The 22,942-nt window shown below is 41.8% G+C and overlaps 1 protein-coding gene and 1 long non-coding RNA gene across 2 annotated transcripts in view; both read left to right on the forward strand.

Moving 5' to 3' along the window:
- The first annotated feature begins 446 nt into the window (after positions 1–446).
- Positions 447–3,917, forward strand: LOC310839310. The gene is made up of 2 exons (XR_014561419.1): positions 447–985; positions 1,905–3,917. It is a non-coding gene; the product is annotated as an uncharacterized lncRNA (long non-coding RNA).
- Positions 3,918–9,265: 5,348 nt separating this feature from the next.
- NUP160 (nucleoporin 160) overlaps positions 9,266–22,942 on the forward strand; it is a 28,510-nt gene continuing 14,833 nt past the window's right edge. The window contains exons 1-19 of the mRNA XM_083726980.1: positions 9,266–9,397; positions 9,536–9,644; positions 10,928–11,138; positions 12,488–12,710; positions 13,096–13,180; positions 14,247–14,361; positions 14,672–14,830; positions 15,739–15,816; positions 16,204–16,301; positions 17,218–17,302; positions 18,028–18,096; positions 18,394–18,477; positions 18,832–19,002; positions 19,484–19,583; positions 20,422–20,587; positions 21,360–21,487; positions 21,599–21,759; positions 22,413–22,543; positions 22,717–22,787. Coding sequence (XP_083583106.1) covers positions 9,295–9,397; positions 9,536–9,644; positions 10,928–11,138; positions 12,488–12,710; positions 13,096–13,180; positions 14,247–14,361; positions 14,672–14,830; positions 15,739–15,816; positions 16,204–16,301; positions 17,218–17,302; positions 18,028–18,096; positions 18,394–18,477; positions 18,832–19,002; positions 19,484–19,583; positions 20,422–20,587; positions 21,360–21,487; positions 21,599–21,759; positions 22,413–22,543; positions 22,717–22,787 — 2,347 coding nt within the window. The 5' untranslated portion in view covers positions 9,266–9,294. The remainder of the gene's footprint in view (positions 9,398–9,535; positions 9,645–10,927; positions 11,139–12,487; positions 12,711–13,095; positions 13,181–14,246; positions 14,362–14,671; positions 14,831–15,738; positions 15,817–16,203; positions 16,302–17,217; positions 17,303–18,027; positions 18,097–18,393; positions 18,478–18,831; positions 19,003–19,483; positions 19,584–20,421; positions 20,588–21,359; positions 21,488–21,598; positions 21,760–22,412; positions 22,544–22,716; positions 22,788–22,942) is intronic.

The following is a 22,942-nucleotide window of genomic DNA, read 5'->3' on the forward strand; positions in this document are numbered from 1 at the left end:
TAGGTCCACGCCTCCCTTAACAACTCGGGAAGCGCGCGATTATATGTAGCAGCACAAACCAATTTCCGCGTGGGCGGGCAAAGCTTTTTAGAGGATAAGCCATTCCGAATAATCCCTGGGGAGGTGGGAACCCCGACGGCAGGGAGGCACCTGCGCCCGGATGAGCACACCCGTCCGGGGACGGGGCCGTGTCTAGGGGAACGGCGAGCGAGAGACAAGGGACTGAAGGAGAGTCATCAAATTCCAGTCCGGAGAATGCACACGATCCTTAATCCTGTCTCCGGTGCAAAAGAGAGACTCGAGAACCCCCGTCCCATAGGGGTTTGGATCCAGAGCCACTTAATGCAGGCAGCGATTCCCGGCACCCCCCCGCCCCCAAGAAAAAAAAAATCCACCAAGAGTTTAGTCACCCGATATTTTTATAAAAAAAACACAAAAAACTAACCCGGGTTCCGTAAAGCCGTGCAAGCCGCTCCGGCGCTCAGCAGTTCGAGATCCACGCGACGAAAGACTCCGCTGAGATTAGAGCTGGCTAGGCAGGAAGCTCCCCGCCGAAGGAGGCTTTTAGGGAAAGAAGGGGGAAAGAAAGAGCGGGCGGGTCACCAACGCTCCGGGTAGGTGGAGACTCCGGAGCCGCAAGGAGGGGCCGCGGTCGGAGGAAGCGAAGCGGCTCTTCCCTCTTCCTAGTAATTATTAACCCAGAGCTACCTGGGCCGCCGCCGCCACGCGCAGTTTCTCCTCTCCCGGGGAGGGCGCGCCACTAGGCCGGGCGGAGCGAGTCGGAGTTGCTGAGCTATAGCTCGGGGCAATGGCACCGCCCCGAAACTCCCGCCTGCCTTGCCTTTGCCCTCCCCGTGCCAGATTTAGGACAAGGTGGTGGAGGGGGGAGACGCTCCCTTGGCCTGACCCTGTCGGTATCGGACTCGGAGGCACCTGCTAACGATCGCCTCCATATGGAACGCCACACCAAAAAAGGGGGACAAAGGTGATGTTTTTATATTGGGCCAAGCTTCCGTTAGTATAACAGTAGTACAGAAACTGCCGGGGTGTAGTAAACTAGCCGTAACGAACCATATATCAAACGTTATAATTTGTGGATTGAATCCAGACTACGAATTTTTAACCATTATATGGGTTAATTGGCTTACCAATTACAGGACGCCTGTGTTGTCAACAACTGTTTTGTGAGTTACCACAGCTAATTGCATGATTGCACTCTTCTGCATTTGCATTTGCTTTCACTCTAAACTCAGGGTGTATAATTACCCCCCTTCAAACCATGTTGTACATATGTAACATTTCATGCATCTGGTTCAATGGATGGGGAGTCTTTGAAAACATATGCTGTAATAAATTTCTTAGTCTTTTAGGTGGCTAGAAAAAATCCTTGTTTTTGCTGCAAGAGACTTCGTGCGATGAACAATTGTCCATAAAAGCTGGTTCTAGAAGAAATTTGTCAGACTTCACCTGTGCTGTCAATAATGGCAACACTGTAGATGGGCAGGGCTTTGAGTGAGGATAATAATGTGCTTGATCTTATGTCTGATCTGTATGTTATGGTTCTAGGTCTGTGGCTGGATATAGACTCTGTACATTCACTTGAATAAAGTATGTTTTTAAATAATTCTTCATTTAAAAATAAAAAGGAAACAGGATTTTAAAGTAAATCCCATTAGAATCCGTGGGACTTTTTCCAGCCAAGCATTCTTAGGATTGGGCTGGATAATGTTATGTTTCAACAAGCATTTCCAAACTACAGTAATGTCACATAGACAAAGCAAACTGCTTTAGAAAACCTGTCACTTTTTATTTGACCATTTATACAATTTCAGCTAAGAGTGCTGAGTTAACCACTTCAATAGAAGACCAGACTATTGATCTTGTAGTATTTATTTTAATTACAGCTGCCAGTTGCCACTTCACTCATTCACATCCATCTTTTGTTGTGTTTGGCACAAAACTCAGAGATGCCATGCCTGTCAAACAACGGATTCCACAGCTATGGAAGAAACGGAAAACTAAACCTATAACCAATGCTTATAAATGCTTAATGGATTTTGGTAAGGCAGAAATTCAGGAACTTAGAGAAGTGTGGAACAGTGAATTAGAAGATATTACACAGCCTAAACAATAGAATATTGATTTAGAGTCTATACAGAGTATTTCCTTGGATCTGAGATTGATTCAGGAAAAATTAATATTTTGAGTATATTGGACTCCACAACTTCTGTATAAGATTGTACTGTCTACTCCATATAACGTTGTTGTAATGCTGAAAATGCCTCTTTAAGGCATATGATGTGATCTTATCCAGTGGTCTGAAGTTGTTAAAAGGTAAAAGTAAAGGACCCCTGACAGTTAAGTCCAGTCGCAAATGACTCTGGGGTTGCGACACACATCACGCTTTACTGGCCGAGGGAGCCGACGTTTGTCTGCAGACAGTTTTTCCGGGTCATGTGGCCAGCATGACTAAGCCGCTTCTCCAGAGCAGTGCACGGAAACGCCATTTACCTTCCCGCCGGAGCGGTACCTATTTACCTACTTGCACTTTGACGTGCTTTCGAACTGCTAGGTTGGCAAGAGCTGGGACTGAGTGATGGGAGCTCACCCCATCACGGGGATTCGAACTGCCAACCTTTCAATTGGAAAGTTGTTACTCGCCTCAATTTTGTATTGGCAAAATCCTTTATATTTGCAGACATTTACAGTATATACTTTTTAGTTATGTCCCTATAATATGAGGTTTAATGGATGGACAAAAGTAGGTTTTGCAAGCCTTTATGGTGGTTAAGAGACTTATATTTCAAGCCTGGAAGGATAAACACCTACTGCCAAATACACAATGGTCTGAGGACCTCACTGCCCAGCTACATGAACATATTTCATATAGGCATCAGTTTCAGTTTTGGACATCTGGAGGGCTTATATTGATGTATACGTTTAATTTAAGATTTATTTATTGATGGTCACTGTATCCATAATGTGAACTGATGGTGGTTTCTGTTACTGTTACTACTATTAATAACAATAATAATAACAATAATTTGTTATCATGTTGGTGTTTTGTGTTCTCTTTCCTCTTTAATTTTATTTCCTCTTTTTCCATTTCTTTTTCCTTGTAAAATCTGCAAATTAAAATAAAGAAAGAAAGAAAGAAATGCCATGGGATAAACAGGTAAACATTTTATGACTGAATACTTAGCTTTCCCTGTCAGTAGTAGCAATTTACAGTCATCTTAAATAAAGCACATAACATGTATAGGTAGGCAGGCCTGATTCTAGGTTGGTGTTACTCAAACATTTCAGCAGCCCTCAGAGATCAAATATGGGTTGCAGATTTTTTTTTTTAATGAACATCAGTCACTGTTTACACAACAGAAAGGGAGGAGCTAGAGGGGGGTTCATTCCTGAGGACATCTGTGATTGGCACGGGATTTGTCTGAATCTATCAAGTAAGGCTTATTGTGAGTAGCAAAGCAATTTCATCCAATGCATCTATCTAAGAAATCTTTATGCACAATAAGACCTCTCCTTTGTGATTATGGTTATACACTGAAAATTAATAAAACTTATTATTAACAAATAAATTAAAAAGACCTCTCCTATGAAGTGCTTCTGTGGTAACATACATTGAAATAAATTATTCCCAGAGACTCATGTGCAACCCTGCATTGAACCTAAGGGAGGCTGATGCTGGCCCTGTCTAGTGTTTTACCCTGGATGCACAGCTATTAGTCATTATAGCTAAATAGAACCTCCATGCACAGAGACAGTATATCTTTTCATACTGCATGGGGATGGCCATCAATTTTATGCTGGTAGACTTCCAGAGGCATTTGGCTGGCTGCTGTTGGACGAATAATGCTTATTTAGATGTGCAGTGATCTGATCAGGCATGCTAGGATGTGTAGACAAAAGTATGAGAATAAAAATGTGAAAATAATTCATGCAGTACAATATATACGTGCAATATTTTAGAAAATAACAAGAGGCCAGGGTATGCACCATGACACTATATGATTGCATGTGGAATTATTTGAGCCAAAATAGGATGCTTGATGCCTTTTTTAAAGCTTGACTGAGTTTTCATGCGCATGTAACAAGCTGTAATCTACAGAGCTGCAAACTACCTAAATGTAATGGCAAATATGCCAGGAAGGCAAATATATCTTCCAGATACCCAAAACATGACCCAAAATACAACCAACCAGACGCAAGTTGCAGCATTGTAGGTGTCAGACACCCATAATTTCTGGATTTAGTAAGTGTTAGAATGCAATCAGTGTTTGGAGAGTTAAACTGGTAGATACACTCTTAATAGCTGGATTCATCTTCCCTTGTTCAGGCCAGCCTGATAATGGCTGAGTCATTAAACAAAGAAAGACAGGGTGATGACCCATCAAGAAAGCCATAAGCAAAGCTCTGGGTTAACTAGAAGAACAAAGGCTAGTAGCATAGTTCAGGTTAGCAGTTTTTGCTTGATGTGAGTTGGAGGGAAATCGTTCCAATCTGTAAGCAGCAATGCAACAGAGAAGCAATATTAGTGGAGTGGGAGAGCTGAGAATAATGTCAATATATTTTTATGGTAAGCGTTGCAGGAGGTAGCCTAGATGATCCTTGGGGTCCCTTCTAGCTCTACCATTCTATGATATGGAGGGGGGCTCTCCCACCTCACTATATAGATGGCTGCCTAGTACAGGGTTAGGAGTGATACAATGTAGGAGTAAAGCAACAGATTAGAGACAGAGAACCCGATGGCTGGCATCCTTTAGAATCCAGGGCTGCACCTAGGATAGAAACAATAACCTCTGGGGGTGTAACGTTGTGCACCCTTCCATCATAGGCTCAGGTTGTATATGTGTGTAAATAAACCATATATCATAAAGACACCACAGTCTCTTCTGTGCCTCATTGTCCAAAAGGGAAACACAAACACAGGGTAAAACATGCCTGGAACTCCCTGGAATCTCACACGGCTGTGAAGTTTGCGGGTGGTGTTTAACAATGCATTAACAGGCATGCCCCTTGGGGGAAATAGTATATCTGCCCCACCCACCCCACTAGCTTGTTCACTTCTACAGCTTCTTTTCAAGAATGTGGAGTTGTGAACCAAGATGGAAGGATATTAGGTAGGACCTGAGAGACAAAGATTAAAATCCTCCTCAGCCATGAAGATCCCTGGGCCAGTCACTGTTGCTCAGCCTAGCCTCCTCACAGAGTTGTTGTGAGGATAAATTGGGGAGTGGAAGAACCCTGAGCTCCTTAGAGGAAAGCTAAAAGCTCACATAAATAGGTATATAACAAGCAAAAAGTTAGTAGGTGAGAGGCCCCCATTACCTGAGTATAAGCCTCCTTGAATACACATGCATAGGATTGGGCAGTGACAGGGAAGTTTCAAGAGTTGGAACCCTGATTCATAAGTGAGCATCCCTTCTCACTAGGTAGGGGGCAGGGCAGCAGGAGACAGCCCCAGACACACCATAATCTCTTCCCCCATCCACCCAATACCACCCAGGAAGAAACAGTGGCGGGGGGGGGGGAGAGGACTTGAAGTTAAAGACAGTGGCGTAGCATGGGTTGTCAGCACCCAGGGCAAGGCAAGTAATTTGCGCCCCCTAACCCGTGGATTTGCGCCCCCTAACCCTAACCCCCAGATGTTGCACCCGGTACGGCCGGCCCCCCTGCACCCCCCACGCTACGCCACTGGTTAAAGAGGCAATGCAAACCCCGCTGTTTCAGATTCTGCATCTCTGAAGGTGACTTTCAGTTGAAAGGTATCTCCTGCAGCCATCAGATAACTTTATGCATGCATGCAGTGTTCAAAATTCCCATTGTTCTAGGTGCATTTTGCAACAGGGAATTTCTTAGTACTGCATCTAAGATTTCAGATTAAAACTGCAGAGTGGAAGGAAACAAGGACCTTCCAGCTACAAGGACTTCCAGCTACTCTGAAGACTGGAGAAGAGACCCTCTTAAGAACATTAAGGGGGTGGACAGGGGAAGGACTAGGCCATATGAAAAATGAACATATATTTTAGCTGCAGTTCATTCATTTCCAGATTTGTATTCTTGTTATAAAAAAGTGAGCCTAGACATTCCATTGTTGCCCCCGTAACCTAGGTTTAAGGTGCCATTTAGCTCCTAGCTTCCATATCTCAGTTTCTAACGCTATCTGCTTGTGCCCATTCATCAGGACCAGCAGAACGGTTGTCAGAGAGAAAAGGCTGAAATGCTGTAGGGCAAACTATGTGTGCCATTGGCACCTCAGCTTCCCTTGTAGACCTGATTTCCTAAATTTCCCATTAGTCCAATGGATAGTCAGGCCTTGAGAAGCATGGAACTAGAAAGGGTTGGTCAGGTACAGAGATAGGCAGTGGGAAGGTTGCCTTTGCCTCTCCCTGAGGATATGCGAAATACAGGTGGGTCCGCTTAGAAGATGTCCTGGTCCACCATTGTGTCTCTGTTCCAGCCCAGGGCCTGTTCTAGCTAGTGCCTACGTTCTCAGAAGCAGGCCTTCGTCAGCCACCTGACTGGCACAATAATGCTGCCATTCTGCATAGGAAGACAGGGTGCATTGTACAGCCACAGCCGCCTAAGAGCTGTTCATGCAGCTCTTCTGCCTGAAAGGAAGTATTGTTTGAGATGACCCAGCCCTTCAACCTCTTCCCAACACCAGGGAGGCAGAGCTGTTCCCAGCAGACAGAACAGCGCCATTCAGAGTCCTCCACATCTCCATCCCACAGCAGCTGCTGGTGGCCCTGCCCTCTCTTGGTGCTGTGAGGCCCTAGAACAACAAGGACTTAGGGAGGCAGGGCAGGCTGGACCTTGCCACTGAAAGCTGCACCTTCAGCCATGGAACACACAGCAGAAGGAAGGAGGATGAAATAATCTAAGTGCCAGCTGCTGGTTCTGTTCCCAGTTCCAGCGAGAGATTATTCTTGTCAGGACTGAGGGATTGCACTGGCTCATGGTAGTGCTGTATGGAATGTGTGTCACGCAGTTTAGGGACCACCCAGAACCAAAACCTTGTTCTGAGAAACAACTCCCAGAATAGCAGAAGATAAGCATTGGGTAAGGTGGGGAAACTGCTTTTAATTGAATTTTATAGTTATTTAATAACAAACAAGGCAACCAAAAACAAACAACACTTGTTTGCTAATTACAGGGGGTTTTATCAGCACAAGATATTTCCACATGTATCATGTTGAAAAATGGAGATAACCTTGTCACAAAGTTGGATTAGTCACCAGAGGGCAAGGAAGATGTCCATTTATTAATACAGCTAATAAATGGAAACCATATAAAATAGTATCAAAATGTTCCCTTTTTTGCTTTACCTTGCCTTACCTGAATAACCCCTCTATCCTGTGCGAAGCACTCAAGCAGTGCTACATGATCCCATATTTTAACATACAAACCGTGTTTTGTAGGAGGTGTATTCCCTTTCCAACAGCCTGTTAATTCTACTTGAGCCACTGCCAATAACACTGTTAGTAATTTGTTATGCTTAATTTCCTCATTAAGCTCACTTTTGATTGACTAGAGTGCCAACACTGGTCTAACTGAAGTTTTTTGCTAGTAATCTTAACCAGCTCTAAGAACGCTTCCTCTGAAAACTTGTTTGCAAAAGGACAGCTCCACCACATGTAGAATAGTGATCCTCTCTCAGCACATCCCCAACTGCATGATGGAAACATTTATTTGCCATGTAGGGCAGTTTTAGAGGAATCCTAAAAGGTGGCTTCCTGGATTCTCACAAAGATAGTGTGTGGACTAACTCCCCCTCCCAGTTTATACACTATCTGATTCACTATCTTCAAACTCTCTAAAATCATTCTTCCACACCTTCTTAATGTCATCTGTCATGCCCATTACATGCTGTTAGGGAGGATAACTTTTGGCAATAACCATGCCAATGGGAGCTATGTTGCAGGTGAACATATCCCAGGCTGGCTGCTGTTCCTGTGAACAGAGCAAACAGCAGGTTGACAGAAACACTGGCAGAAAACAATATTGGAAGAAGTGCTCTAGAACACTAATAGTAGAATGAATGGGAATCTAAATTTCTGCCTTTCTATCACCAACTGGCTGATTTACAGCACTTCCTGATTTACACCGCTGTCATGTAGATTTCTCAGAAATGTTCCTAAAAACATAGGATTACCAAGGATACAGAGGTCACACCTAAGATGTATTAGAAAGCAAATATATCCTCCTGAACATATTTAGCAACAGGCATTGTCCTTAATACTCAGTCACAGCAAACATGGGGAGAAGTTTGGATGGTTGTGGGGGTGGATAGGGGCAACTTTTTCAGGCCCTCAGCTTTGTTGCCCCATGCCTGGCACAGACGGCCATGGCAGGCAGCACCACTGTGGGTCCAGCCCTACTGCTTCTTACCCACCCTGCAAAAATACCCTTCCTCCATCAAAACTCTCTCTTTGAATTCTAAAATATATTTGAATATTTTTAATAAAAAAATAACTGCTTAACTTTGGCTGGATTGTGCCCTACCATTTTGTGACCTAAATAAACTATAGCAAACTTTAGAGAGGAAATGAATGTTCCTCTTCTCTGCCGTCATAGGTAACTCAAGGGCCTCTTTTTTGCAAATGTCCGACCTGAGTTGCTCCTTTTCCCGTGTAGTTTTTTTTTTTTTTAATTACAGTATAACAATAAAACAACATTGAAATGCTTATTACAGTGAGAAACTGTGATACTTCTAACAACAATGCTTCTAAGCAGACTTGCATTGGTCACATTAAGGTGGAATACAAAAAAGGCCATAATCAGGTGTCTCGCCACACCTTGCAAATTAACATAGGGAAGGAACGGGACCCGCGTCTCCGTGAAGCCATCTGCTTGCATTTCCCCCTTCGCTAGCTTACACCACTGAATTCATTTTTCATCCAAGTCTGCCTGGCTGCCACTCTTTGCCAACCTGGTTCTTCCCAGAGGTCTTGGACTACAACTCCCATCAGGCCCAGCCAGCAGATGTTTCCACAGGAAATGCAGTTCAAAACATCTGGAGGGGAGCCAGGTTGGGCAAACCTGCTCCATAAAATGCCCCTTCCCTATTGCGCCTGGTCTAACTGAAGCGCGGGCCGGGTCTAACTGGACGGGCGTCAGGCTGCGCTCCTTGCCCAGCGGTCGCTCCATCTAGCCCTTCGCAGGACAGAGACCCCTCAGGCCACCTCTGCTTCCCATGATTCACCGCGAAAGCAGGCTTGGTTCGGCCGCGCCCCCTTCCCACTATCCCGTGATCCACTGCGGCTCCGCGCGCGGGAAGGGAAGATGGCGGCGGCTGTCGGGCTCCCGGAGCGGGGATATTTGGAGCTGGTGGGCGCTGAGCGGGGAGCGCGGCGCCGGGTTCGCGAGCTCGTGTTCAGCCTCCCAGGTAGAGGCGCCCGGCCAGGCAGCGGGCGGCGGACGTGGGTTGCTGGGCGGGTGTCATTGCTGTTGCACGCATGGTAAAAGTCATGCTGCTGCTGCTGCCTGCCTGGCTGACGTGCCTCCTTTGCCTTGTCCCTTGCAGGCGGCGGCTCGTCCCTCACGCCCGTTCGCTACGCCGACAGCGCCGGAGGATTCTGGTACCAAGAAAACGCGCAGCTGGGGTCTGTGACCAGGAACCGCTTCATCCACTGGTGAGTGGTCCGAGGACGTGGCCTTGCTTCTGCAGCCCACCCGCCAGTCAGTGCCACGGATCGGATCCTGCCCTCTCACTCCAATGGGAGAGGTTGGGAAGAGTGAAGAGGAGCTGCCCTCCGCTTCCCCTTCAGGCATCTTCTTCTGACGCCTGATCCCGTTTAGCATGTGACTAGGGTGATATACCCAAATAAACCAGATGATCTTTTTCTTTTGGTTTTGATCTGTTATTCACTAGTGAAGTGTTTTGAGCCGTTGGCTCTTCCAGAGCAGAACTAAAGCAAGCTAACAGTTTAAAAAGCCTTTTTTAACCTAGTGCAGTTATGAACAGAATGGTAGGACAGCACCAGTTGTAGCTCTGTGGGAAGAGAATTCTAAAGTTGGGGTGTATCCTAAGGAAAGCATGCAGAGGAAAGGTCCACAGCCAAAAATGTTAAGGCATTAAAATGAATGACAGGTGACTTGAGCAGTAATTGACAGTAATCTTCGATAATAACTGTATGTGACAGCAAAATGGGCATTGAATTTGAAATTGGAGAGTTCTGTGAATGGGTACCTCAGTAGGGCGTGGAAGGTTGTGTGAATTACAGTTAGGGCATGGGGATGCAGTTTGAAGAAACAGCTGCATGATTATGTAGGAAGTGAGAAGGACGAATTAGCAAATGAAGCTGTATTGAGGAGCAAAGGCCCACAAAATTCCTTGAACCACACTATAGAACTATTGTGTTTTACTGCTGTCTTGGTAAAATACAGGGCTAGGTCAACAGGAAGTTATGCATCTAACCATGGAGCTCAGTAGCCTCACACAATTATGTTCCCAATGTGTCTATCTCTGCCTCCTGGCAACTCCTCCAGCTGTTTGTGCCTTTTGGCACTAGGTTCATTTCCAGTCTTGTATAGTTATTCTAATATTCCCCGTTCTGGCTTTGTGAAGGGGGATGTTGAATCTCATAGTTGTATTTTGTGTTTGTCTGCTGCAGTATTAAAATAGCTTGATTGAGATGTTTTAGTTCGATTGTGCTGTATACCTTCCTGGACTTTCAGAAGAGGAAGGGCAACCTACAGCTTTTCCTCCTTGTGTACCACTGCACACTGGTGTGCACTGCATGCTCTTTGTATGCTTTCAAAATCCAAGGCATATAGAAATACAGGTAGCACATATATCTGACTCTTGAGATTTGCTTCTTGGTGCCATTGTCTTTCCACCATGCAAATACTGGGTTGAATTGTACTCTGTAAACCTATAATTCCTATATATGTATTTACTTGTTTTCTTTTGCAGGGCTACGTCAGGTGCAACCTTGGAACTGGTAGAGGAATCCCTTGATATAAACCTTTTGAACAATGCTGTTCAGCTCAAATTTCAGAATTGTAGCCTCTTACCTGGAGGAGTACATATATTTGAGACCCAGAATAATGTTGTTATCTTGATTTCAACCAATCAGACAGTACATAGATTGATTTTACCACACCCCACTCGGATGTATAGGAGTGTAAGTAACATTTTTTTCAAAAATTCTAAGAGTGTGAATTAACACACAAGCAAATTTACAATACACAGACAACACTATCATTTTGGATTGTGATTGCATATAAGGTAAAGGTAAAGGTACCCCTGCCCGTACGGGCCAGTCTTGACAGACTCTGGGGTTGTGTGCCCATCTCACTCAAGAGGCCAGGGGCCAGCGCTGTCCGGAGACACTCCCGGGTCACGTGGCCAGCGTGACATCGCTGCTCTGGCGAGCCAGAGCCGCACATGGAAACGCCGTTTACCTTCCCGCTGGTAAGCGGTCCCTATTTATCTGCTTGCACCCGGAGGTGCTTTCGAACTGCTAGGTTGGCAGGCGCTGGGACCGAGCAGCGGGAGCGCACCCCACCGCAGGGATTCGAACCGCTGACCTTTCGATCGGCAAGTCCTAGGCGCTGAGGCTTTAACCCACAGCGCCACCTGCGTCCCTTATGGTTGCATATACTGTGTAACATATTCAGTTCAGGTAATACACCAAACTATGATTTGGAGTGTCAGAAACAAGCCCCAGGCATGTCTCTCACCTTGTTTTTAGATTCTTTCTTATTTAGTGTTAATCATAGATGATTGTGATGTCTGAACTGGAAAACTATGGCTAACCCTTGAACCCAACTCATTCATGGTGTAAGGGTTGATTCTGGTTTGAAGGGCGATCACTAACTGCAGGTTGCTGATTTGTACATATGGTTTTATAGATTCTGAACTGACCCTTTCTGGGAATGGGCTGTGAAATATTCTGTAATTTATTTTTTTGTAATGTATTTTTTTTGGCCACATGTTTGGTTGCATTTTTTATATAGAAAATTAAAGAAAATCTAATTTTCAAATGTTTTTATTGTTGCAAATTTATGTTGAACAATTTGCTAGGTAAAATTTTGGTATGGAGCAAAACATATAGATAGTGCAAAGTAATATTGTCTAAGATAAAATGCACTGAGAAGGGTGATAGGTCATTGGCAGAGCCCTTGTTGGCATGCACCAGGTCTTAGCTTAAATCCCTGGTGTCTCCCATTAAAAGAATTACAGGAGCAGATCATGTAAAAGTCCTGTTCCTGAGATCTTAGAGAGCCACCAAAATACCCAATACTGGATTAGCTGAACAGTCTGACATGGTATAAGGCAGCTTCCTATGTTCCTTTGATTGCTCTGAAGAAACTGCTTTTGTCTAATGTTTCCTTTTTCAGACACTTCTAGGTCATATGTTACAAGACGAATTTGAATAGAAAAGGCATTTCCTATTTGACTTTTCCATGTTCATACTTCAAATTTATATTTCTTATTGATAACTCGGCTTATTGGGGATTTTCTTAATAGGAGCTGATCACAGAAAGTCATGTACAGTCAGTTTTCACAGATGTTGGAAAAGTTCATTTAAGAGATCCTTTTAACTATTGCGTGATTCCTGCAATCCCTGGTCTGTCAACTCATTCCACTGCTTCAGCAGCTTGGCTTACCAGTGATGGAGGAGCACTTTTTGCTTTGCCATCTGCATCTGGTGGGATTTTTGTCCTTAATCTGCCACCTCACAATACTCATGGTAAGTACAGAAGCTGATCTAGATAATTTATTTAAAGTTGCTTTGCATTTCAGTTATAAATCTCAGAAATTGCACATCGAATAAGAATTTAAAGGAGGTTTAAAATATTTTCTAATGTGCATAAGGCAATTGACTCCCCATATCCGCAAAACTGTTCTAATTGAGAAGTGTGTGCTGTACTAATTGATTAAACTAAGGGAACAAAGACAGCAGCAGAACCTCCTTTTGCAATTTTGGACACCGTCAATTAATGTCTCAGATCAGTAGTCATTTTGTCTTGAATGTTTCCACATGGGACTTCTGAAAGATTATTCATCTGATTTAGTTACTGTTGTGCACCATATATGCATGCATTATTAATAAATCATTTTTGTTTTGTTTTTAGGAATGGTTTCAACTCTAGTCGTGGAGTTGAAACAGAGTTCAGTCATGCAGCGCTTGCTTACAGGTTGGATGCCAACAGCTATCAGGCTAGTATTTTGATGGCAAACAGAGCTCTTGAAGTCTCTACAATAGCCAGTGGCATAGTTGGAACAGGCTTGAATGAGCACTCTGCCTGTTATTCATTGGAGGATATTTCTTTTCAGCAACCAAATGAGCTAACTAAAATCTATTGTACTTAGATTTTCAGCCAGGTCTAGAAGTGTAATTAATTCTTGGAAGTGTAATGTGCTTTTTCTTAGGTGGCTCTCTTTTCTAAACAAGCATCTTAAGTTAATCTTGAAATTGTTCCTGTCGTCTCAGATCTGGACAAAGCAAAAGGAATGAACATGTTTTGAGGGAATAAGAACCTGCAGAAGACAGTCAGCTTTTTCTTTTCCGTATGAAGGCCAGGGATGCTGTTGGATTCAGTACTTCAGCTACAATTGCATGTAGCAGAGGTGTTCCAAATCTGCCCATAGTCCAGTAGTTAGAAAGTGTGTACATTTGACTGTTTTTCACGGTTCCCTACTTTTTAGTAAGAAGGTTGCATCCTTTTTATTTCCAGACATGATGGCTATTGTTCAGAGAGCCTGGGTGGCTAGTGTTAGGTTTGGAAGTAGGAAATTCTCTACTCAGCCAGGTGACTCAGCAGGTGGTCATCATTATCTCTTTGCCTAACCTATCATAGAGAAGAGTTGTGAAGAAATAATTCTGATACATTGAGGAAGTGTGGAACGGAAATCTGACAAATTCATGCCCTCAAACTTTGGAGGCTAAATGGCTGCATTGTGACTGATGGTTGCTTGGAATATTTAGAAGAGCAAATGTTGTAACTTTTATCTTGAAAGGGGTATGGTTTTATATGAAAAGGTAGTGCTTCACTACAGTATAAACCAGGAATGGGGAACCTAATCTGACTGGTAGGCCAGATTCTTATCTCCCCTATACCTCATGGCACATGTTTGACAAGGTGGGTGGTGGTATCCACCTCTCAATCATATGATGTCACCATGACATCAGGTGAAGATTTGGCACTTCTAACTTTTAAATTCTTGTAAATTGTCCTTTTTTGTTTGTTTATTATATATAAAATTTAGTTTAAATCTTTTCCAGAGGAGACCAAGGTCCTTCAGAGCTTCCTGTTAGCTTGTCTGTCCACTGTCGTGAGCATGATGCCCTCCTCTTTGCACTCTACCAGGATCATAAACTTCGAATGTGGTCTTACAAAGTGAGTGTGAAATGCTAATTTCTGATAGAATACTGTTGTCATTGCTGATGGTTGATTATTCATATGACTAATGATACTTTCCAAATGTTGGTTTTTGGCAACATGTCCCTTTGAATATGCAAGCTATATTAATTACCTTTTCTGTGGTCTGCTGTGAACATGCACAACCTTCAGATCTGTATCCTTTACTGTAAAGGAACACATGGGGAAGTATCTGTCTAGTATATCAAGCTGCTGTTTTGGCAGGTGTGTTTAAAGCATTTGTCCCATTTGCAGATTGTGTTACTTATCTGGCTTCTTATCTTGGCAGGATCAAATGTGCCTGATGGTGGCTGATATGTTGGAATTTGTGCCTGTAAGTAAGGACCTAAGACTTGCTGCTGGGACTGGACACAGATTACAGCTGTCTTATTCTGAGACCCTGGGGCTTTACATTGCTGTATACTTGCATGCACCCAAACAAGGACAGGTACTTGAATTGTCTTATATTCGTAGAATTTTAATTTGCTGTTAAGTTGAGAGTCAGGGAACTACTAGTATGACCCATCAGTTTCAGAGTTTATGTGGATAAGAAAAGTTTTCTTCAATAATTTTAAACACGTTTTGTCCAGTCCTGGAAGTTTACAAAATGGCATAGCTTTTGATCCTGGATTAAAAGAGCTTGCTGACAATTTCAAATGTATTTTGCTTTAAAAACTGGGAAATAATAGCTCCTTGATACTTGATAAGATGTATTTTGATGAAGTGCTTTCAGAAGGACTTATCAAATGTATTATTCCTGGGAAGAACAATTTCTCATTTCCTTCTGTGGCAGATAAATTCATTGGTGTAGTTTTTTTGGGGGGAAACGTGGAGACTATTTTCTGGAGATGCAGCATACAGGATTGGTGCATTTCCTGTCTTGAGTCCCAAACCCAATTTTCTGTATCACTTTTTTTAGATCTCCAAGCTTTGCAAACAAGAAAGTAAGGCGAAGAAGGCTAGAGAAAAAAGGAAATGGAAAGCACTATGTAGGTGTCTGCAGAGGACAAAATTACACTTTACATAAAGGAGTAGTACTATGTCTCCTATGCCTTGGGCATGGAGGCATTCCATTTCAAATGCACCTGTGGTATCTCCATAGGGAACCTATTGCTCCTCCTCAGAAAGAGAAAGTCTGAAAAGTGAATTAATTGCTAAGGATGTCCTCTTCTCTACAAGTGCTAAAACAACCAACTTAAATAGCATCTGTTCAACTTGATTTTCACAGTCTAGTGCCATTACTACATCCTGAATGGTTACTGGGTATTATAATTAGAGAACTGGAATATAAGGATTGTCTAAAATAGTTTACAGTTTTATTTTCACTAATGACGGAATCATATTTTTTTTTTGCAGTTCTGTGTCTTCCAGTTGGTCAGCACAGAGAGTCAGCGCTATAGTCTTGATCACATATCATCATTGTTTACTTCTCAGGTGGGAATGAATAAGATTTACATTAAAATGAATGTGTCTGTCAAGAAACATCCACTCTGCACTGATAGGGGTCAGTAGAGTACTGTCTTCCATTCCATCTTCCATTCTATATGAGATCAAGCAACATGATGCGATGTTGGAGAGAAAGGGATGTGTGTACCTGCCTCCTGTATATCAGTTACTTCTGATCCATGGGATGTTCTGTGTGTAACTCCAGTATTTGTCTGCTAGTAATAAATTTAAAAAATATTAGTTTTTATAGATTCAACAAAATATAAGTTCTCTCCCTTGTACTGTTGTTATTTAGTTTCATTCTCTTGAGTATATTTAGGTCTGAAAATCATATTCATTGTTCTAAGCCATTTGTTGTGTATGTTTTTAACTTAGGAGACCCTTGTTGACTTTTCCTTAACTACTGCTGAGATCTGGGCACTCTGGCATGATGATGAAAATAGAACCACTGTGAAATACATCAATTTTGAGCAGTAAGTTTTGTCCACCCCTGGTGTAACCATGAGCAGTAAATTGGGTGAGGAAAAGGTTACTTTAAGCCCTGAATCCAAATTAAAAAGGAGATTCTCTCAACATTAAGAGATAGCAGAAAGATACTTCAAAGAAATTAACTATAACCTATGCTGGCACTTCTAACAAGGATTTGATACCTATTGATGAATCATGGAGTTACCATATAGTTCTGCGTAAGGCGTTTCTGGATGGCTAAGGAGGTTGACAAAAGATCAGGGGAGCCATGTTTATAATACTTAGGATGGGCTGTGAGCAGCATGCAGACTTGCTCAAGCAGTTAGTTTCATGCTTCACACCTGTTTAAGCTAAGAGGTGGCGACACAAGGTGAAAATTGGAAAGGAGATTTCTTTGTCTCCTGGTAGACTTGGCATGTCATAGGAGTTCTTAGACTATTTGTTGAAACAGCCAGCAATTATATGTGTCAGCCATCTTGGAGAAATGGGCAGAAGCTACATTGTCTGGGGATGTTGTGGTTTTGAAGGGTCATACACTGGACTGGCAGGGCCAGCATCACAGAAACAGGAAGACTTCCCTCCATTTTGTAGGTGGGAGGAAAATGACTGGTTTTGGAAAGCTGCAGAGCTGCTGAAATATAGTTCCTTAGATATCCCACTTGGCATTGAGGGGAGGGGACGATGATAGTCTCTGTGTGTGCATACACACTTGTCCATGTAGGGGAAACCCGCGTCAACAAACTTTCATTCATCTGTTTTTAGTTTATAATTGTAGGTTTGTGGTGTCATGGGTCAAAAATATGGAAGATGTTGGTTATGTTTAATTGTTCATAGTTATATATATTTATTTATTCTACTTGGAAGTAATCTTTTTTGAACTATAAATGTAAAGTTGGCTAAAATGGTCTATACTTGTTTTAGCAATGTTGCAGGTCAGTGGAACCAAGTCTCTGTGCAGCCCCTGCCACCTGAAGAAGTGGATATTAGAGATGACCAGGACCCAAGGGTGAGTTCTTCAAATTAATTAATTATGAATTTGAATGGCAAAACACAGATGAGTAGCACTTGTATGAATCCCTAAAAGTATGAACATTGCATATATATGGAAAAAACAAATCTGTGTGCTCAGTTGCTAAGAAGGAAGAAAATGATGGATCTTTGAAAGAAGGAATTATTTTTTTAAAAAAATTGTTAGATTAGTAGTGTCAAACATGCATTTTGTTTGGTCTGAAGTGCAAGACTTTTGGCTTTGACTAATTGATGTGTAAATTTTGTTCTCTCTCTCTCTCTCTCTCTCTCTCTCTCTCTCTGTGTGTGTGTGTGTGTGTGTGTGATATTACTCTTGGTCTTCTTGTGTCCCAAAGTGTCTGAAAGCAAGATTCCTTTGGCCACCAGAAGCATGCCTTGTTTTGTTAAGTTCATTTTTGTTGTTGTTCAAAACTTTGTGTTTCAGAAATGAACAGTGCATCAATTTCTACACTTCGTTTTACTCTTAGTTTCAAGGTTGATTTATTTTTTTCAAGGTTTAGGCAGCATGTGTGGACCTGTAATGCATTAACAATTTCACACAGTTAATATATAGTGCACATTGGAAATTGTCATTTAAACTGAAGTTGAGCAGTTGCCAGAACATAGTCATGGGACAATATTTGGACGTAGCTGTTAGTGGAAGGGAATAAAATGAATCACATGATCTGCTTGGGAAATAATTAATCATGCTGACTCTTACAGGAAACATTTACAGAGGCCATCTTCATGCCTGGACAGTTCACAAATGCGGCTTTGCTTAAAGCTTTACAGGTGAGGAAGAACATCATCATTTGTTGGGGAGTTTCTGGAAAACCATTACAACTTAAACTAACAAGTCAATTGCACAAAATGGCAAGATTGGCATTTGAGGCAGAAGGGCAGAGCACTTCTCTGCTCTGCTCTGCCAGTTCACAGCTACAGTGGTCTACTGTCAGCAGTCATCTACTTAGAACATTCTTTTTGACACTGCTTGGCATGCTGTTAGAATTCAAGTGTGAGATCTGGTAAGCCCTGGCACTATGTGCTTTTAGGTTTAATGGTGAGAAACATCTTTTAATTTTCCCTTAGATATTTTCTCAAAGAGCTGAGCACCTCACAGACCTGTCCTGGGATGAGCTGAAAAAAGAAATTACTATAGCTTTGGAAAATGAGGTAAGAGTTCTGTTTAGTCTTTGCCCCTCTTGGATTTGCCCTCTTTACCTTCATTCTTGGATTCTTATTTCATTGGTTCTTTGTAATAATTGTGCTTATATTTATGTGTTCGTTTTAAGATAGGTCAAAAAATGCTCTACTGTTGTAATGCTAGTTTTTAGGGTGGTATCCAATGCAATGAAGTACTTCTGCTAGGGTTAGGTTTTCCATGTGTGTCTCCCTAGAACAAATTATGGGGGCACATGGGGAGAGGAAAGGGAGGAAATTACCTTTAGCAGCCAATATCCTTGATTTAGCAGAACTGTTCATTTGGATAGCTAACCTTCGGTCTGTGTTTTTGTTCTTGTTTTCCAGTTCCAAGGAAATGTGACTGAGTATGAATTCTCACAAGAAGTATTTAGACAGCTGCAAATAGAATTTTGGTCAAAATTCTATGCTTACTGTGTTCAGTACCAAGAAGAACTCTCACGCCCACTTGCACTTCTCTTGAATCAATGCACTAGCATGGTGTGCCTGCTTAAAAAGGTGAGAATCAGGTTAGAAAGAGGCAAATTTCAGATATTTCTTTCATAGAGCAAAATGGGCCTGTCCAACTCTGGCAGGCAATGACCCTAATTATTATGGTCTTAAGTTTCAAGAGCTCTCAGTAGTGTGTAATTATAATTTTATGCAATAAATGTGGCAGATATAAATTTATGTTTTACTTGTTTTACATGGGACTTTTTCCTGAGCAAATGTTGCTTAGAAATTCAGATGGTCCGTAGTTTCAATAAGGATCTGAAAATCACAGAAGCTGCTAAAAGATAGCTAGTTTGAGCTTTTCCTAAATTACAGTACACTATTTTGCCATTGTATCTTTGAATATTTATGATGCTGAGAATGTAGACTACTCTGACTATGGGCATTTTCCCCCTTCAGAATGTTGCTTTGAGCTTTCCATTGTAAGTAAATCATCTTTTTGTGGTGTTTGAAAACTAAATGATGAGTGTATCTTCTGCCCACACAGGGATACCTGTCTTTTCTTGTGCCCTGCTCCCTAATGGATCACCTTTACCTTTCACTTGATGAACAACTGGTGAATGAAGTTGAGAGCACTGGCTTAGATGGTAAGAGAGAGTGAGTGCACGAACCCACTATAAGATTTTGTCGCAGAGTAGAATTTAGAACATAGTCTTTACATTTTTTAAAAAAGTGTTTTATTTTTCTGATAAATAGCCAGGGTCCAGAAAGCCACTCACATCAGGTTTGCACTACTGCAGTGGAACTTCCAAGTTCTCAAAACAAAACTTTAGTTACATGGAAAATAAACTGCTTTGGTAACCCTCCTCTGTTTTAAAAGCAATTTACCATGTTAGCATGTGGAGCTTTTGCTCAAGAAGTGTAAGCATAAAGGGTCTCTGGGCTCATAGATCTAATTTCTCACCTCTTTGGATTCCTGCCCATGTTGGTTATTTTCAGTTAGTTATATCCTAGCAGGTAACAATAACCTTGGTGCGTCTCTCTCCAAGAACTTTTAAGGAATCAGTTCATGATCACTTTCCTGGAAGCACTTGCCACATGTCAGCGGGGAAATGGATAAATTGAAAGGCTGCACTGAGAGTTTTAAATCTATTGATGTTTCAAAATCATGCTCTGTGGGAGAGTAACATAACTAAAGAGCAACATAACTAGGGAAGTTCATTCTTGGTGCTTCTTAGGTGTCCTGTTGACTTTAGTAAGCACTAATGAAGTGATTTTTTTTTGTGTTTTGCCCCTGGATAGAATGTGCAAACAATTATAAAGTATATTCTTAACTGGGTTTCTCCCTGCTTTTCCAGCATAGTTAGCTTTTTTATTGTGGGATATTATATATATTATATAATATATATATATTATTTATATACACACACACGCACACACACACACACTCTGAAATAAGTTCTAAATACCACCTTTTTATTGTAGAATCTGAATTTTCTCATGATCTTGTGAGTCTCGTTCAGTGCCTTCGGTTAATTGGTGAATCAATTTCTGTGGAGATGGCACTAACAATGGAAATGGCTTGCTGCCGTTCCCAGCCGCCAGAGAGAGCTGCAGGACAGATCCTTCATGACTTGATTGCTAATGACACGTAAGCATGCGCTATGAGCAAAGTAGGCCATTTATAAAAAATGATTTTCTCACTCCCTCTATAGCATTTAGCTGATTGGATAAGAGAGAGAGAGAGAGAGAGAGTGTTTTATTTTCTAGCCACAAAGTTCTAGTAGCCATAGTTCTCAGAAAATTGGGCTCACTATTCCTTCTCCTCAGAGGGCATAGGCAGCACAGTTGATAACCCTCCCTGTGAAGAAATGTCCTTCCAGATTATAGGCCCTGCCTTCTTCAAGAGAGCAGTCTTACACACCAACCCCCTAAGTTATTTTTCTGTCAGAGCTGAGAGATTCGGCCTTCAATTTCTTTTTTGGTTAAAAATGTCCTTAAACACACTATATCTCCAGCTGAGGCCCAAGACAGTTTGAACCAAGGTCACACTACAAGCAAAATCCCTAGGGTCCCTGTGCTAAAAAGCATCCATATAAATTCAAAAGTTGTACAGTGTTTTTGTTACTTCATTTTTCTATGAAGAGTTTTTATGTACTGCCTATTACAATCTGTCTCAAGGTAGTGTACAAATTACAGTCAGCTGATTGCAATAGTTTGTTCCAGATTACTTGTATCTTACAATTTCATGTTTCTCAACCCGAGGGTGTCATAGCCCATGAGACAGTGTGTTGTAGGGTGCCACATATAATTCTTAATAGGGTGGATAGTGTGTCTTCTGTATCATGTTTACTCCCTCATAACTGAATAAATTTTCAGTATATTTTTATGAAGCCTAACACATTTTGCTGGTTTCCTTGAAGAGAGAATCTAATAGAGGATATTCACAGTAAATTGCAAGAGATCAAAAACCCAATTGATGCTATTGGGGTGCTTATCCGGGAAATGGACTATGAGACAGATGCAGAAATGGAAAGAGGACTCAATATTGGTGAGAGAACAGTGGCTCTCCTCTCCCTCCCCCTAACATTTTGATTAAGTGAAAGCTGCTTATGTCGGTAGATGCATATATTTTTGCCTTTTCTCACCTTTCTTTCTACAGTTCAACCCCTAAATGTGCGCATGCATCTCGCACAGCTCTATGGTAGTAGCACAACAGTAAACATGGTGTGTCGGTGTGTGTATAAGATGTCCATGACTCGCTTTTTGCTTTGTCGGGACTTGTTGATTTTACAGCAGCTCTTGCTACGGCTTGGAGATACTGTGAGTATATTGGAACAAAGTTGACTGTATGACCTCAAGGAGTACAATCCTTACATCATTAACTGAACAGCATACATTGAATAATAATGGAATGGTTATTATTATTCAGTGGTGTTGAATAATAATGGAATGGTTACAATGGTTGCTGAATGGACATTACCGCTTAGCTGTCAGGGTGCACTGTGTTGCTGGAGCTACTTTCTTGGCAGCCAGGAAAGAACTTGGGGGCCAAAACATATCTTGTCACAGAGCAGCACATCTGAATCCAAGCCATTATCCTTATTAACAAGAAGGAGCTTAAGTTGATTCAGATCAGATAGTAATGTCATGTTTCCAACACCAGCTGCTTACTTCAGTTAGATAGCCTCTGGGTTGATTTTCCTTCAGTCCCATTCAACCCACTTAAAATAGCACTTCTGTCTTTGGCTATCTTGCTTTCAATATTTGTTGGCTTCATTCTTCTCCTTTCTAGCAACTGCTTAGGGACAGCCCTGAAGATATTGCTATAGAAAAGTCAAAATGGGGTATAAATGTCTATATGGAGAAGGGGAGGATAATACCACAAGGATTTTTGCATCTTTTCTGAATAATGTGAAAATACTTGGCCATTGACAGCTATTGAACAACAACTAATACTTAGGTTGTGTTTTTAGGTATTGGGCGGAGGCCAGCTATACCACACTCAACAGAACTTGCTGCATCGCACATCTCATTTGATATTATCATATTACCTGATCAGGTGGGCAAGTCAACGCTTGGCATCAGATGTTCCAGTTGATGAACTGTAAGTTCTTTACCTATAGTTTGTAATTAATATGATGGATGAAGTAGGCGTGGCCATTCTCTTTTCCTTTAGCGAAAAATAGGCATTTTGTTTGATAATAGCAAGCAGCTAATTTAGGCAGGTTCTGCTCAGGACTTTTCTGTCTGATAAGCATTTTTTCTTGGTTTCTTTAGGGAATGTAACCTACAGCATCTTTCTGTATTAAAACTGACAGATTCTACAACTATAACACCACTCAAGCTAGGTAAGAAATTAAAAGCTTTTTGTCTCTTTTTGGTTGTAAGTGTGTTCAGTTACTGTTTTTTAAAAGTGACAATACAAGGCTTTGCTAAAAGATTAATCATGTTTATAGACATCAGTTCTCCAGTGCTCAGATTAAAATACTTTAAAGCAAGATAG

The sequence above is a fragment of the Podarcis gaigeae genome, assembly GCF_964106915.1.
Source record: "Podarcis gaigeae genome assembly, chromosome: 1".
NCBI classification, from domain to species: domain Eukaryota; kingdom Metazoa; phylum Chordata; class Lepidosauria; order Squamata; family Lacertidae; genus Podarcis; species Podarcis gaigeae.